The sequence below is a fragment of the Lutra lutra genome, chromosome 2, assembly GCF_902655055.1.
Source record: "Lutra lutra chromosome 2, mLutLut1.2, whole genome shotgun sequence".
NCBI lineage: Eukaryota > Metazoa > Chordata > Mammalia > Carnivora > Mustelidae > Lutra > Lutra lutra.
The window spans coordinates 103,711,999-103,729,999 of record NC_062279.1 but is presented as its reverse complement, the minus strand read 5'-3'; the positions used below and the strand labels follow the sequence as shown (position 1 = coordinate 103,729,999).

General features: G+C 36.0%; 1 protein-coding gene across 1 annotated transcript in view; it reads right to left on the bottom strand.

Annotated features, from left to right (window-relative positions):
- Window positions 1-7,940: 7,940 nt before the first annotated feature.
- The window catches only part of CISD2 (CDGSH iron sulfur domain 2), a 16,678-nt gene continuing 6,617 nt past the window's right edge, over window positions 7,941-18,001 (bottom strand). The window contains exons 2-3 of the mRNA XM_047718105.1: window positions 10,704-10,918; window positions 7,941-9,050 (exon numbers count right to left, since the gene is read on the bottom strand). Coding sequence (XP_047574061.1) covers window positions 8,961-9,050; window positions 10,704-10,918 — 305 coding nt within the window. The 3' untranslated portion in view covers window positions 7,941-8,960. The remainder of the gene's footprint in view (window positions 9,051-10,703; window positions 10,919-18,001) is intronic.

Below are 18,001 nucleotides of genomic sequence, written 5' to 3'. Positions count from 1 at the left end.
ACACCTGTTGGTCTATAATCTTTTCATCTTTATCCAATTTAAAATATGTTCTAATTTTAGTACAATTACTTAGTTCCATAAATTATTTAGATTTGTGCTTTTAATTTCTAAAATTTATGTATCTCTTTCAGATCACTTATTTATCTATTTATTTATTTTTAAATTTATAAGACAGAGAGGAGGGGCAGAAGCAGACTCCCTGCTGAGCAGACAGCCTGATGCGGGGCTCCATCCCAGGACCCTGGGGGTCATGACCTGAGCCGAAGGCAGAAATTTAACCAGTGGAGCCACCCAGGCACCCCTGGATAAGCTTTTGTTATTTATTTCTAATACTAGTGCTTTGTTGTCTATATATGAATTTTAAAATGTGATACCTTTAGGCCCAATATCTGGTCAATTTTTGTAAATATTTCAAGTTTACTTAAAAAGAATGGGGATTATTTGTTGATTATAGTTTTATATCATCTCTATAACCTTACTAAGTTTTTTTTTTTTTTTAAGATTTTATTTATCTGACACGGAGAGAGGGAACGCAAGCAGGGGAAGTGGGAGAGGGAGAAGCAGGCTTCCCACAGAGCAGGGAGCCCAATGTGGGGCTCCATGCAGGGCTCCATCCCAGGACCCCAGGATCATGACCTGAGCCAAAGGCAGGCGCTTAACGATTGAGACACCCAGGTGCCCCTAGCCTTACTAAGTTTAAATCCATTTAGTCAATTATTAAAAATGATGTGTTAAAATTTCTGTGTATTTGTATTTATCAATTATTCCATATAATTCTATTAATTTTGGTCTTATTTATTTTGAAAATATATGATTAGGTGTCTACGACTTTAGAACTGGTACATCTTCCTCATGAATTTTTACTTTTATTATTATCTAGTGAAAGGGAGTGAGTTTGAGCATTTCAAGGCTGATCACAGGGGGGAAATATGGCCATAAGGTGGCAGTAGCATACACAAGCTTTATTTGGGTGCTACTTTGAAGGTTTGCTTACAGGGTAAGGCCCCAACACCAGACCATTTAGAGTCTTAAGACAAAGAGGCCATCATTCAGAAGGGGAAGACGGCAAGGGAACTCCTAGAGGAGTAAGGCATCAGAAAGAGGGCTTATGTGTGTAGGTGGTTTTTGTAGTATAGTATAGGTGTTAACTGTTTGTAACCTACATTGCAATTTTCTCCATATTTATATTATTATTAGACTTTATCTTTTATCACAAAAATTGTTCATTTTTGCTGCAGTTTTCCCCTGTCATTAGTCTACTTTCTCTCCCTTTCCCCCTGGCTCCCATTCTACCTCTAAGATGATTTTAAAATTTTAGGTGTCACATCAAAGCATGTAGTATAAATTGGGAATCCAATTTTGTTTTGACTTGAAACACCACATTTGTCATATATTAAATGTTCATATATATCTGGAGTCACAATTCTATCAATCTTGTTTATTCTTACTTAATGCAATTGCTTTTCTTATATTAGCTGACTTGATTCCGCTGGGTTTATAGGGTATGCTGATTATCTGGTGAGTAAAGTTTCTCTCGATGGTCTTTTCTTTTGGGTAGGATTTTCCGACTATTCTTCTATATGAACATTAAGATAACTTAATCCAATTTTTAAATACTCTTGGGATTCTAATTTGAATTTTATTAAATTTATATATTGATTTAATTTTTAATTTTTATTTATCTTTGACCCTGAGATCAAGAGCTGAGCTGAGATCAACAGTGGGACACTTAACTGACTGACCTACCCAGGTGCCCATATATATTAATTTTAAAAGATTTATACTTTTACACTAGCCAATTTTTTTTCATGTGTTTAAATGTCATTCAATTGTTTTAAATAATATTTTCATAGTTTTTTTTTTCGCCCCTGTGGTCTTTTAACTTTCTTGGTAAATTTTAGTTGATACTTATTAATTTTTTTCACTATTGTGAATGAAATATTTTTCCCATTAGCATATCAGGGTGCTTATTGCTATTAAATTTTGTAGATTCATCTTATTTCCAAATACCTTACAAAATCTCTGTTTTAACCAAACTCTGTTTTCCCAGGTATATAATTACATCAACAGAGTTTTCTATTTTTCCTGTATTTGTACTGATTATTTCACTTTTTTTTTAAATTTCACTTTTTAATCTTGTCACATTCACTGGATCCCCCAAGATAATTTTTAATATTATATAATGACAGTAGGCATTCATTCCTGCTAGTTAATGATTTTATTTTTTTAAGAAAAAAATTTTTAAGATTTTATTTATTTGAGAGAGAACGAGTGAGAGAGAGCATGAGAGAGGAGAAGGTCAGAGGGAGAAGCAGACTCCCCAAGAAGCTGGGAGCCCGATGCGGGACTTGATCCTGGAAGTCCAGGATCATGACCTGAGCCGAAGGCAGTTGCTCAACCAACTAAGCCACCCAGGGGCCCTAGTTAATGATTTTAAATGAGTTTTATTTTTGTTTTTTTAAAGATTTTATTTAGTTATTTTACACAGAGAGAGAGATCACAAGTAGGCAGAGCGGCAGGCAGAGAGAGAGGAGGAAGCAGGCTCCCCACTGAGGAGAGAGCCCGATGCGGGGCTCAATCCCAGGACCTTGGAATAATGACCTAAGCCAAAGGCAGAGGCTTTAACCCACTGAGCCACCCAGGTGCCCCTAAATGAGTTTGATTTTTAAATACTTGTAGTTTTTTTCATAAATACCTTCATTGTTTAAATGGTTTCCCTCAATTTCTATTGAAGAATCTTGATTAGAATCATCAATCTCCAACCGATGTTACTGAATCTTAGCGATAGTTCTTCCAGCATCTATTGATATGATATTTTCTTTTTTTCATTCATTTATGCAATTGATTGTGTTAATAGATTTACTGATCAAAATACTCTTAATTCCTGGAGTGTATTAACCTTTTTCTTTTAACTGTGCTGAATTTTTTAGAATTTTTATTGATATGTATAAATGACATTGCTCTGAGTTTTTGTGTGTGTGTTTATCAGCTTTTCATATTGTTATATAACTATATGAAATGAGTTGGTAATTTTTTCCTATTTAAAAAATCAGTAACTGGGCGCCTGGGTGGCTCAGTGGGTTAAGCCGCTGTCTTCGGCTCAGGTCATGATCTCAGGGTCCTGGGATCGAGTACCGCATCGGGCTCTCTGCTCAGCGGGGAGCCTGCTTCCCTTCCTCTCTCTCTGCCTGCCTCTCTGTCTACTTGTGATCTCTCTCTGTCAAATAAATAAATAAAATCTTTTAAAAAAAATCAGTAACTTATTTTTCTTGCAATCTTAGTACTTTTTACTTTATTTTTTATTTTAGGATTTATTTATTTTAGAGAGAGAGAGAAGGGATGCTTGGGGAAGTGGGGCAGAGGGAGAGGGAGAGAGAATCACAAGCAGATTCTGCACTGAGCATAGAAACACAATTGGGGCTCAATCTGATGAACCTGATCAGGACCTGAGCTAAAACCAAAAGTAGGACACTTAACAGACTGTGCCACTCAGGTGCCCCAAGTGCTTTTTATTATTTTTTTTTAAAGATTTTATTTATTTATTTGACAGAGAGAGATCACAAGCAGGCAGAGAGGCAGGTAGAGAGAGAGGAGGAAGCCGGCTCCCTGCTGAGCAGAGAGCCCGATGCGGGGCTGGATCCCAGGACCCTGAGATCATGACCTGAGCCGAAGGCAGCAGCTTAACCCACTGAGCCACCCAGGCACCCCCCCAAGTGCTTTCTAAATTATGGATTTAAAAAATCACTTTAAAAACCTCACTTTTGGGACGCCTGGGTGGCTCAGTTGGCTAAGCAGCTGCCTTCGGCTCAGGTCATGATCCCGGCGTCCTGGGATCGAGTCCCACATCGGGCTCCTTGCTCATCAGGGAGCCTGCTTCTCCCTCTGCCTCCGCCTGCCATTCTGTCTGCCTGTGCTTGCTCTCTCTCCCTCTCTCTCTCTCTGACAAATAAATAAAATCTTAAAAAACAAAAACCTCACTTTTATGTTCTTATTTGATAATCTACTTACATTTTAAATTCCATGTTGGGTTACTTTTGGTTATGTTTTTCTAGGAAATTATCCATTTCCTCTAAGTTTTTCAACGTGTTACTTATACAGTCGTATGCAGCATTTTAAAATGAACATCATTCTATCTTCATCGTATTTCACTTCTCGGCAGCATTCAACATACTTGAAGACTGTACTAAGTTTTGCGTGTCTTAAATTTGTTGAATGGGTGTTATGGATTCCTATCTTCAGTGTGATAAGGCAGAGGAATGTATGATGAATACTAATGGAAAATTACAGAAAGTTTGAAAATTTAGTGAATTATTTCTTGACATTTTTTATTTTCTCATGAGTACAGGGTTCACCTCTGTAATTATGCAATTTACTACCCTTTTCCCCTTTTCTACATAATGGAAAATTCCAGTCTTATAGGAGAGATCAGGAATTTGTTAACACTGGCTGATCTCTTTGATAACCGTAATTATTGAATTTGACAACAGAGAATAGAGTCACAGATATACTCTTTTTATAAGCAAAGAATCAAATACTTAAACCAAAGGACAATTAGAGGGTGATGTCATCTCTGAGTAACAACTTAAGTATGCCTCTCTGAACAGATTTTCAGTGTCCTTCAAGACCATAACGAATATAAAATGGCATAATACTATCGCTAATAATATAGACTGTCTCCTTCTTATATTAAAATAATGCTTGCGGGGCACCTGGGTGGCTCCGTGGGTTAAGCCTCTGCCTTTGGCTCAGGTCATGATCCCAGGGTCCTGGGATCGAGCCCCACATCGGGCTCTCTGCTCAGCGGGGAGCCTGCTTCCTCCTCTCTCTCTGCCTACCTCTCTGCCTACTTGTGATCTCTGTCTGTCAAATAAATAAATAAAATCTTTAAATAAATAAATAAATAAATAAATAAATAAATAAATAATGCTTGTTATGACATGACTCCACTGAACTGGATCTCTGCAAAAGATAAAAGTATTCACTATCTGAACATGTTAAAATAAAGTGAGCTTCCAGGAAAGGATTATCGTGACAAACTACAACACAGCTTCAGATAATGTGGCATAGCGAAAACAAAACAAAACAGCTATGGAGTCCTCTGCAGTCCAACCTCTGGTGCAAAGGGACCCCTTGGCCAGCAAGACAGTGAGTCACAGAATGCTGCTGTGTGGTTTTCAAACAAGCATATTTTATCCTCCCAAAGGTGGAAGTCCTCTAACATGATTTGTGTGGTTTAAATCACTGTTCCTCTAGTTTTCCTCATACTTTAACAAATTAAATTGTGTAGTGAATTACCACCCTTAAACCTGAAAAATGTTTCTAATTGAATGGAAGAATTTCCTATGATAATCCTCCACATATCCAAGAATGAGTCAAGGTATTTCCTGCATAAATTTTCCTCCTGGATATATATCACTTAAGAACTAAACTTTTCACTACTTGATGTGGAAACTGGTATCACCAAATGCAACACAGATCCTGCCTTCTTAAATACCATACACTACCCTATCTTGATTCAAATTCGTCATGAAACATCATTTGTATAATTTGATCACAGAGATGCCCTCAGGGACTGTGGTGTGCAGGGTCCTATGTTAAATTCTCAAGCTGCCATGCTTTTAATGTTCACATTAAATTTTTTTTTTTTTTAAGATTTTATTTATTTTGGGATGCCTGGGTGGCTCAGTTGGTTGAGCAGCTGCCTTCGGCCTAGGTCATGATCCCAGCGTCCTGGGATCGAGTCCCACATCAGACTCCTTGCTTGGCAGGGAGCCTGCTTCTCCCTTCTGCCTCTGCCTGCCATTCTGTCTGCCTGTGCTCGCTCTCTCTCCCTCTCTCGCTCTGACAAATAAATAAAATCTTTAAAAAAAAAAAAGATTTTATTTATTTATTTGACAGACAGCGATCACAAGTAGGCAGAGAGGCAAGCAGAGAGAGAGGAAGGGAAGCAGGATCCCCGCCGAGCAGAGAGCCCAATGCGGGGCTTGATTCCAGTATCCTGAGATTATGACCTGAGCCGAAGGCAGAGGCTTTAACCCACTGAGCCACCCAGGCGCCCCACATTAAATTTATTGTTTGGATCCCTCCCCTGCTATCAGCTGTTACATTTTATTGTTTACCTGCCACTAGCAAGACCCTGTCTATTCTTTGTTTTTTGTTCTTGTTTTTTTAAGGAGCAGAAATCAGATAACCAAATTTATCAGAATTAGTTGTGAAGTAAGAATAAGCAGAGTCTGAAGATGGGGACCCGAGGCACTCAATTTTTAGATGTTTCTGGTAGTTAGTTAATAAGATATCCACCATAATTTAAGAACCCTCATGAACAGTAGAGTTTTAAAAATCTCTTTGCAGAGGGAGAGTCTGACAGCATGCTTCTCCTGGGAAACTATAGGAATCGCAATAAGGAAGGTAGAACTCTATGGATCAGCAACTGACTTAAGTAGCTTCCCATAAACTTATTAACAAATTAGGTTACAAAATACAAAAGCAGTTCAATGAATCATCACATGAGGCATTGAACTCAAAGCTGAATTGTAAGGTGCTTTCACAATACAACTTCCTTAATTACCCATATGAATGAGTCATTAATACCTCAAGCCTGCTCAACAGTTTTGGATACCTGATATTTATGTAATGGTGGTGCTCATCTGCTGAGTAAGGCAATGAGCAATTCCCTGGGTAAGGAGAAACAGGCCTCAAAACAATCACGTGACCGTGATAGCGTTGTTTCTTAAAAGTTCTAGAAACCCAAGATAGGTATTTCAAGAGCTGTTATTGTCTGTTATAACAATGCAGAAGCAGTTACTAGATATCCATTTTTTTTAAGCAGACAGAATTCTGTGAATTTACAAGAGGAAGTGACAGCAACTGATAATAATGCTTATGTAAAGGGAGTCATTAAAATAACAGCTTGCTACCAGCCCCAGGCTTCTGAAAAATCTGCACAGGTAGGAAAATATTTGGACACAGCTCTTTAACATATTTTAAAAGTTGAAAATGTGGGGAGCAAAACTATCCTGAGAGTATAGCCCTGATACTTCTGGGGTGTTAAAGTTACCTTTTATGAGATAATTAGTTTTCCAATTCATTATATATGTTTAGTTGACAAAATTTAAAGTTGATAATTTCATTTTAGTCTCCACAATTTTAGGAAATTTTACCTTCTCCTGTGAAATCTAAGTATGGGAACCATTAGAATATACACGTTGTGCTGCAGTAAGTAATTTTAAAGAAAAGCATTTTAGGACCACAGACCAGGGATATTCAAACTTTTGGTACAGAAGATTCTTCCCAAAGTCTTATGATCAGCTATGGAAAATACTTGCTTCATCTGACAGTGAAAGCCCCTTAAGAGCGTCGAAGAGAAGGCTGTAGGACAGAATACCCAGAGCCAGTGACAACAGGGGTAGATTGCTCCCTCTTCATACATGAGGAAAGAGTAACTATTTTGTACATATGCCTTGTAAAACTTCTCAAAATAGCAACTGCCTTTCTAACTCTAACTTTAGAATTCCCGCTGTTGGGGCACCTGGGTGGCTCAGTGGGTTAGAGCCTTTGCCTTAGGCTAGGGTCAGAACTCAGGATCCTGGGATTGAGCCCCGCTGTGGCTCTCTGCTCAGCAGGGAGTCTGCCTCCGCCCCCCCCCCCCGCCTGCCTCTCTGCCTGCTTGTGATCTCTCTGTCAAATAGATAAAATCTTAAAAATAAATAAATAAATAAATAAATAAATAAAGTAAAATTCCCGCTGTTGGTCACAAGAGTCAAGATCAAAGATCACACAATAGAATCTACTGACATTACATGTAATAAATTACAAATCTACATACCAGACTTAGTGCAGCGTCTCGTATATATACATGCTATTAACTTTGATTATTACTTGGAGAATTAAATATGTCGGCCTCCTGTACCTTCTTTGTATATAAAAAAGACACAGTAAACTGACAGGATTGTACCTTTAATAGACAGATTTAAGGATAGCTATTAATGTAAGAACTATAATATACAATAAAACCAAATAGACTAAGGCTAAAAAATTACAAAAGTTTTAAGATTCTCCGATAAGTTTATTTTGCAACCTTTTTGTATTTTATGTTTTATTGGCTTACACTGTTATAAAGAGAAAAATGTAAAGGATTTTGAACACTAATTTATCATTTTAATATGAATTCAGATGTTTTTTATGTTCATTTCTAATTAACCTTCAAATTGCAGCAGCTTGGGAGCTTAAGTATTCTTGCCACCCCATCCCACCCTGTCACTGAGTCAGTTCAAGACACTTTTACAAAACACGCACCTAAACAAACACAAACAAGCCTTTTATAAATTAAACAAATTTTTTATAATGCATATAACAGTTCCTTTTTGGAACTTTCTATATCCAGTTCATGTCTTTTCGGAAATTGGGATATTCACACTTATTAGACACAGTCTTTATAAAGCAAAGCATTTATCTCTTTAAAAACTCAAGTAATTCTTGAAAGCAGTATTTTTCTTATTGATTTGAAAAGAACGGAGAATGGAAGGCCAAGAGGAAAAAATCACTTCAAATGATCAAAACAGAAGGGGAGTGAAAAATAATATATTTAACAGTGTACATAGGGAGAAAAACTTTAATTGTAGATTCTGTAGAAAATATTGAAATTCAGAGGAATAGCTTTGGACTCACTACCAAAAACATATTTTTCTCAGTTAGTTAAAACCAAGACTGTTGGTTTTATTCAGGAAGATACATTAAGAATGAAAGGGTTGTACAATTTAACCTCTATATAAACGACTGAATATACAAAATATCAAATATGAACAGTAGTATAGCAAGAAAATAAATTGGCAGAAATAATTACTCAACCAGTAGCAATCACTAAGACCACCATTTTAAAGACCCTCTATACACAAAGAATGAAAAAATATTGTTATAAGATTTTACAGCACACAACTGAATTCAATCCTAATTCATTACTATTATACTTCTTTCTTCTTCAGTATTAGTGGACCCACATTATCTCCTGTCAATTCATTATGTTTATTATGTGAACCATCACAGGCAGGAAACTAGAAAAGAAAAAGAATTACAAGTGTTATTTTATTTATTTTTTTGTTTCTTTATTATAATTTTTAATTTTTCATTAACATATAATGTATTATAAGTGTTATTTTAAAAATGATTTAATAAGTAGGAATATTCATGAAATGTTCTTATAAAGAAATTACATAACTTTGAAAAAAATCATCAGATAGCTTTCCTGAGTAATGTGTATTCTACATCTAACTTAACTCATTCCAGTATCAAAGCAAATCTAACAATTTAACATAATGTATTATTTGATACAGATTTTCAATAAAAAGCTTTGAATTATTTCAAGAGTCAATTAAACAGGTTTAAAGGGGGACCAAAATAAGCCCTTGTTCTCTGTGGAACTCCAAATTAGAGCTTACCTCTTCATTTATTTAAATTTGAAAAGAATGTACAGTTGACCCTTAAACAACACAGGTGTGAACTGTGTGGGTCCACGTAACTGTGGATTTTTTTTTTCCCAATAAATCTTTTTTTTTTTTTTTTTTTTTTACACCATAGGAAGAGAAAATTTTGTATTTTTTTCTCTAGCCTACTTCATGGTAAGAATAAAGTAAGTAATACATCTCACATACAAGGTATGTGTTAATTGTCTGTTTATGTCATCAGTAAGGCTTTTGGTCAACAGTAGGCCATTAAGTTTTGGGGAAGCCAAAAATTATACCCAGATTTGACTGTGCAGGGGGTGGCTGCCCCAACCTCCATGCTGTTCAAGGGTCAACTGCAATTTAAATTCAAAAAACATTACTTCATGTTTTCTTACTATAAAACTCACATATAACATTTTTGAAAAAAACTTTAAAAAAACATTTAAAAATTCACTCATAAGTAACAATAATCAAGATTTTGATCTATTTTTCCTCTGCATTTACTGTATTCCTTTTTTAAAAAACAAAATTGGGATCACACTGAATGTACTGTGCATTTCTTATTAATTACATCATGTTCTCATGTCATTAAAATAGTCTTTAAAAACATGATTTGTAATAGCTTCCTAATATCCCTCAATTTGTATTATGCTATACTTTAATCATTCCCATTATCAGATACATATCTAGATTATTTCCAGAACTTTGCTATCACAAAAAAATGTTGTGATGAACACTCCCGTACTTAAAATTTCAAATAACCTATGATCATAGTACTAGAAGAAAACACATATCACCAGCCACTTGTAATACTCATCACTCCATATTCTTTATTATTTCCACATTAAAAGTCATCCATAATTATAGGTGCCATTTATTAGCTCATCTATATATAAGGTACTGTACATAGAGCATCTCACCAAATCCTAAAAAAATATCTATGATGTTGACATATTATTGGAAAAAAAAAACAAAAAAACCCCAACCCTGAACATCAGAGATTTAGGATTAAGTAACCTGCCCAACCAGAGTCACACTATCAGTGGCAGACATGAGCTCTGAAGCATCAGATTTCTATCCTTCCTTGCTGCTGTAACTTTTCTAAAATAGGTACGTATCCATCATAAAATGCAAACTTTAACTTAGGAATATAGAATTTCAGAACCCTGTGGAAAAATCGTTCATCTCCCAGAACCTCAAAAGTGATGATTTAACAAGGAGAACTTTGTGCGGTGTTAGAGTACGTGTGAGCGCACATCTTACCGTCTTAGAACGCCAACACCTACAGTAAGCTGCTTTGGTGAGACACAGATCTTCAATGTTTATTTCATTCACCACTTTGGGATTTTCCTTTTGTATTTTAAGATTAATCAAGCTATCCTTCTGTTGTTTTTTCTTCGGGAGGAATGGACGAATTGAAAGGTAGCCAAGTAGTGCAAGTACACCGAGGAAAGGCAGTAACCGAAGCCATTCTGCAACTGAACACGTACAGATTTAAGCGTGCGGCCCTCTAATAACAGAGCTCAAACAGCACGTGTTGTCCTTGAGCTTACTCTTTACCTATTCTTTACTTCTCATGTTAATCTCAAAACTAACTTATCTATAACACAATGTATAAATAAACACAATCAAGCCACCTACACCTGAGACCACTTCGTTTTATCTGTGGGCTAGCTTAAGACTTGAAACACAAAACTTGGAGAAATAGATCCTATCCTATGTCAAATATCTTATTTCATTATCCTCACACAAAGTATATTTGTGTTTAATTTGTTTTTGTTTCAGGAATAATAATCACGATTATTACAAACAAAAGTGATATATTTTATAGGTTTAGAAAACATTCCCACCATGTCTAAAATCATGTAACAGAATACCCAAAAATGAATATTTTACCCTTGATTTAGGATTTCAGAAAGAAGATGTCTTCAGTGCTTTAATTTACATTTTTTGTAAGACATAGTGATTCCTTAAGAAATGTTTCTAGAGGGGCGCCTGGGTGGCTCAGTGGGTTAAAGTCTCTGCCTTCGGCTCAGGTTATGATCCCAGGGTCCTGGGATCATGCCCCACATCGGGCTCTCTGCTCCACAGGGAGCCTGCTTCCTCCTCTCTCTCTGCCTGCCTCTCTTCTTAAACTTGTGATCTCTGGCAAATAAATAAAAATCTTTAAAAAAAAATGTTTCTAGAAGCTACTATTTTAAAGAACTAATTGAAATTTTCATACACTGAATGTTCTCATTATTAGATACATCTTTTTCCCTAAGCGTTCATTAAATGCCTTCGGGAGTACAAAGTACTGTCTTGAGGGGGTTAAGGAATATAAGTAACTAAATAAAATGGTCCCTATGTCTGTGAAGACAAACACATAAGGAAACCAAGATTTCAACATTTCAGCATGCGTTCAAATGTTGGCTAGTGCCATGCCTCTGTAAGAGAAACCTTTCTGTTCTTAAAATGGTATCTTTCGACAATCTTCACTGAGTGCTTACCTGCTATCTTGCTAAGCACTATGTAGAAATAGCTTAGTCTAGAAAAAAAGAACTAAAGACCATGTGCCAAGGCATGCTAATGAATGTTAACACACTATGCTAAGAGTATAACTGCATTACTTTATTTAATTCTGTTAAGCTGTGTTAAACAGCTATACTTGGTAGGTACCATTATTTTATCCATTATTCATGTGGGTAAACTACAGCTTAATAAGCAGGTTTAGGGCAGGACAATAAATCCTAACCTGTTTTGATTTAATCGAATCCAACAGATTTAAAATTTTATCTGTTCTTCTCTTGGTAAAACTACCCCAGAGATAATTGTTCTTACTATTCAAGTATTAAAAGAAAAAACTGGCTTAGTATGAAGTCTTCCAAAATGAAACTATTTTTGATACACCACCATGCCAAAGGTTTGTTATGGGTTCTAAATGAAACACATATTTATATACTATACGAATAGAAACTGTAACAGTGCCTAGCAGAGAAGATATATAATAAATAATTTTTATTAGTAGGTTATGGAAATTGGTAGCCACTCCTTTGAAAAAATATTGCCAACTCAACTTGATAACAGTATACAGTTGAAATCTTTGGGGATATAATCTTTTAGTCGTCAGAATGAAGCTCTGTAAGGACAAGGACCTTACCTATCATGTTCACCATTTTATTCTCATAACCAAAGTGGAGACACCCCATATAGATTCTCTGAATGAAGTTCTGGAAATGAAAAGAACTGTTTCTTGGGGAGAAGGGGTCTATCTATAGATCAGTTGTTGCCAAATATAGTAGCCACAAGCCACACTGATTTGATTTGTATCTGTGATTTTATTTTAACCTGGTATGGTAAGATGACACACAAGGAGACAACTGCCTTGAAAGAAAAGTTTACTGTTTGTAATTCCCAAGAGGAGGTACACCATGTCACACAGAGCCACACAGGGAAGTACCAGGTTTGGTCAGGAGGAAGCAAAAGGAAAACACCCACACAAATCTTGTGTTTTCCATGGAAAAGGTGAAGGAATAACTTCCATAAGCTCTGGGTGATTGGGGTAGTCCCTAGTTGTCTAGTACCTAGCCCTGGGTGATTAGGGCAGGAGAAATACTGGTGTGCTATGTGAGAGTGATTTAAAGAAGGTGGTTGGTTTGCATATGAAAAGTGTGTTCATAGGGCAGGTTGTTTACTATCTTTAGGAATTAGCTGGGAAGGTGCAGGTTCCTCTTGGTCCTCATGATGTCAAAGCATCATAAAATATAGAAAATTTAAAAACATGATTAAAACACACATAAAGCTATAAACTTTAAATAAATTAAAATTAAGCAAAATTTAAAATTCAGTTTCTAAGACAAACTAGTTACATATCACCAGTTCAAAAGTGACATGGTACTAGAGCTGCTCTGACAGCCAGAGAACACTTCCATCATGCTTTCTGGATGGCACTGCTACAGACCATTGTTTCAATAAAGTAACATCTCTATAGCATGGCAAGGCTGCTTTGACAGCTTCGGCACCCATCTCTTACCTACCTGAAACCACCCAAAGCTACTACCTAGTAGCTGCCTTCCTGTGTTCTTTGCATAAGGAATTCCTTCTTTCTGCCTCTAGTTATTGGACTGATTTGTGTAGAGCCTTTAGGATTAATGTCATATATTGCCTTCTCCAGAAGTCTTCCTTGATTTCATAAAACAAAATCTATCACTTCCTCTTGTACTTCCAAGCCCTTTTCCTGTTTCTTTTATCACACCATTGTCATCTGCTTATAAAAACTGACTCATTTGTCCCTACCACTCTCCCTGACACAAAGTAGATACCTCATAGGTGTTTTATGAATGACTTAATGAATGAATGCAGAGCATAAATGTCAGTCCCTTTCTCACTCACCACATAGTACTGTAATTATTTATTTGCACTTATCTTGTAGATCTGGCAATGAATATCTATTGACCCCAATACCCAGTAAAATATTTTAAAGTAGTAGGTATCCAGTAAATGTTTATTAAATGTAGAGTAACTTTAAGTATTACTCTGTATATTACAAAATTAAAAAGTCATGAGGTTAAATGACTCAAACTCAAAAAGTAAATAGGAATTTAAAGATGAAAACCTTAACTTAGATTCTTAAATTTGGCATTTCCTGTCCTAGCCCACAAATCTCAGAGAAAAAATGGTGTTAATACTTTTAAAAATCTACTTCAGAAAATGTTCCTTTGACATACTTAATTCCTCAGTAAAGCATTACTCTGTGATAGTATGGGAATAAAAAGTACTATTATCTCCTACAACAACGTAACTGAAACAAGAGCCTGAGTACAATCTACTTTCTGAAGGTGATAATCTTCAATTTAACTACAGAAAAGGTTTATAAAGAAAAATAATAAAGCCTTTGAAGCTTAATAACTTTAAATGTATTTATTAAGGTTGATTTTTAGCAAACAAATATGAAATACAGAAAAATCAAACAAATTTTAAAAAATTTTAAAATAGCTATTTCCTTCAGGATACGGAGCTTTGATTTCTCTGCTTGTCTTATTTCAATCACCCAGAGTGGTGCATTTTATGTTAGATACCCAAGAAATATTTGTCTACCAAACTAAGCCTTTCTTTCTAAAAGATGAAGGAAAAAGAAGCATAAGTTACCAGAATATTTGAGAAAACAAAATGGATCTCCAAGAGAAAAAGTTGTAAGTTATGATAACATTATGTTATCATAAAGCAAATAAAAGCTTTTGTCTCTTCCTCAAAAAAAAGAAAATAGCTATTTCCAATGAACCTACTTGATACATGTTGAGCTATTACAGAAATTTTAGATACTTTGAGGGGAAAACTATTACCTCCTAATTGTCAGGTATAATGTCTATTTTGTACAGTGTATTCTTTATTTTTATTGTTTAGGATTATCAAAAACAGCACTTATTTTACAAAATTTAGGAAAGTATAAAAATAACTTATAATACTATCAGTCAAGAGTTGATAACATTCTAATTTTAAAAAATGATTAAAAAAAATAATAGCCATTCTGGGCGCCTGGGTGGCTCAGTGGGTTAAGCCGCTGCCTTCAGCTCAGGTCATGATCTCAGGGTCCTGGGATCGAGTCCCGCATCGGGCTCTCTGCTCAGCGGGGAGCCTGCTTTCCTCTCTCTCTCTTTCTCTGCCTGCCTCTCTGCCTACTTGTGATCTCTTGTCTGTCAAATAAATAAAAAAAAAATAAAAATCTTTAAAAAAAAATAATAGCCATTCTAACAGGTAAAAAAAAAAAGAGTTGATAACATTTTACTTTATTTGCTCTGTAAATATGTTTTAAATATGTAAAAACCAAAACTGAGACCATGTTATATATATAGTCCATATCTTACATTTTTCACTTTATATCAGGAACATTTCCCAGTTTCTTAGCATCATTTGGAAACATGAATTTTAACAGCTACATCCATCTATCATGTCCCCCAGTCAGGATGTAAGATCTACAAAAGCAGACACCTTCCTTATTTGTCCAGATCACCACTATATCCTCTGTGCCTAAATAATGCTTGCTTCAATTTATTTTATTTTATATTGAGTCATAATTTATAGTATAGCCTGTTGAGCTTTGAGTTAAGTGTTATATTGGATGAGTCTTTACACCTACCTAGACCTATAAACACCACCTGAAGCAAAATACGGGGTATTTCCCTCACTGGAAAAAGTGTGCTCTTGTACAATCAATACCCTCTGAGTTCCCTCGCCAATTTCAGTACTTAATAGATTTTAATGAATTAAGAAATCTGATCTCTTTGCTATTCTTAAACAATTCCAATTTAGTTTTTGACTACACAGTAAGTACCCATGATGTGGAGACAATGTGCTAATTCGAGTGTGGCAGCTTTCTTATCTGTTTCTATGTACCCAGTGCTCAGTACAGTGCCTGGCACAAAAGTAGGATTTCAATACATAATGAATTCACAGTTTATCTGTGGAATAAATCCAGATTTTCATATACTCGGAATTAGGTTTCTTTGGTCTATAAAACAGAACTACATAATTCATTCATTTGTTCAACAATACAAGTACCCACCAAATCACAAATATTACATTAGGTGCTAGGGATTCAGGCAGATGTACAAGGTCCCTGTATACTCATACAGTATACATTTTAGATGAAGAGATAACCACAAAGAGGTAAATAAATAAATAAGCAAGATAATTTTAGACTATAGTAAGAGCTATGAAGGAACCAAACAGGATGATATAAGAAAGAGACTATCCTAGGGGCAAAGCAGTAGGGCTGACTGCAACTTAAGGTAAGGGACACAGGAAGGAAAAAAGATCTTTACACCAAGACCTAAAGGAAAAGCAGGGAGCTCAAAGACTTGAGTAAAGAACTTTCAAGGCAGAACAAAGAGAACATGTAAAGAAACTTCCAACTTCATAGAACTGTTGGGAGGGATGAATGAATGAAGTTGGAAACCACTCTAGAAACTTTTGAGCACTATGCAAAAAAAAGCTACTAATGCATTCCACCCTGAAACTAAAATACTGGTCTCCTCACCTACTCACTATCCTCTAACAGACTTATGTAAACCAAGACTTCAATTAATTTTAACTGAATTGAGTCTGTACTCCATTAAGCTGGTATTTAAGGTAACTCCCATTAGTATGCACTTGTTTGCCTTTGTTCAAGGCTTATGAATGATATCAGTGTAAGTTAACAGATAAAAATTCTGTTTAAGACATTTAAGAAAAAAATTTTAAGCGCCTCAAGAAGTATAAGACCTCACAAACAGATTAGGTGATATGACAGGTGAAGATACAAAAATTAAAAGACACAATCCCTAACCCAAAGAAACTTTTCATCTAGAATGGAATACAGATCTATAAAAAAGGATTACACTACTGTATATATGTATAATTATAAATAAGCAATACAGAAGATGACATGATTAACTCTGCAGGGATGAGCAGACTTTACAGAGAGGATATGGCACCTAACTAGGTTTCTGAAAAATGAGTAAGAGTATAGGAGTCCACAGGCTTATGGTAGGAGGGGCTGTATTTCATACAGAAGAAACAGCATAGGCAAAGGCAGAGATACCAAGATGCATGAAAAGTAACAATACTGCTGGAATATCATGAAACAGGGAAGGACTATACAGGTGACCAGGTGCCAAATGATAACAATCAACAGGAGGGGCAGCTGGCTGACTCAGTCGGTTAAGCGTCTGCCTTCCACTCAGGTCATAACCCCAGGTACTGGGATGGAGCCTCATGTCAGGTTCCCTGCTCCTTGGGGCGCCTGCTTGCAGCTCTGCCTGTAGCTCCCCCTGCTCGTACTCTTTCATTCTGTGTCAAATGAAGAAATAAAATCTTAAAAAAAAAAAAAAAAAGGTAGGTAATAATCTACTCTGTACATAAAAGGGAACCACTGATATCTAAATATTAAGGTAAATGGAAAGCTATTCTTTATGAAATCAGATGGAATTATGGTATCAGACGGAAGATGGACTGGTAGAGAAATAGGTAAGAGCAGACAGGGCTGGTAGTGGGAGGACAAGATGCAAGACAATCTGTTAGAAATCCACGGAAATAATCCCGAAAAAAATCATGCAAACTTAAACTGAGGCAATGGCCATTAAAGTAAAAAGGACAAACGGATCCCCTGAAACTGCCTTAACAGCGTATGTGTGCGTGCACTTTTTGAGAATAGTATGATGCTTTCATTGGGAACACTGAATAGGTCTGTGATCAATCTTCACTTGCCTTGAAGCATAAGAACCACTAACTCAATAAAATCAATAGGATTGGGTGAGTGATCAATGGAGGAAGTGAGGCTTTTTATGATTCCCAGATTTCTGGTTTCATTATCTGGACGGATGGAGATACTGGTCTCTAATTTAAAAACAAAACAGAATATAAGAAGAGCAATTTTAATCAGGAAAAGACGAGTTAGTATTGTAGAAGAAAGGGGGAAAATATGAGGTGCTGACATCTTTAAAGAATATAAAAGAGGGGCGCCTGGTGGCTCAGTGGGTTAAGCCTCTGCCTCCAGCTTAGGTCATGATCTCAGGGTCCTGGGATCGAGCCCCGCATCGGGCTCT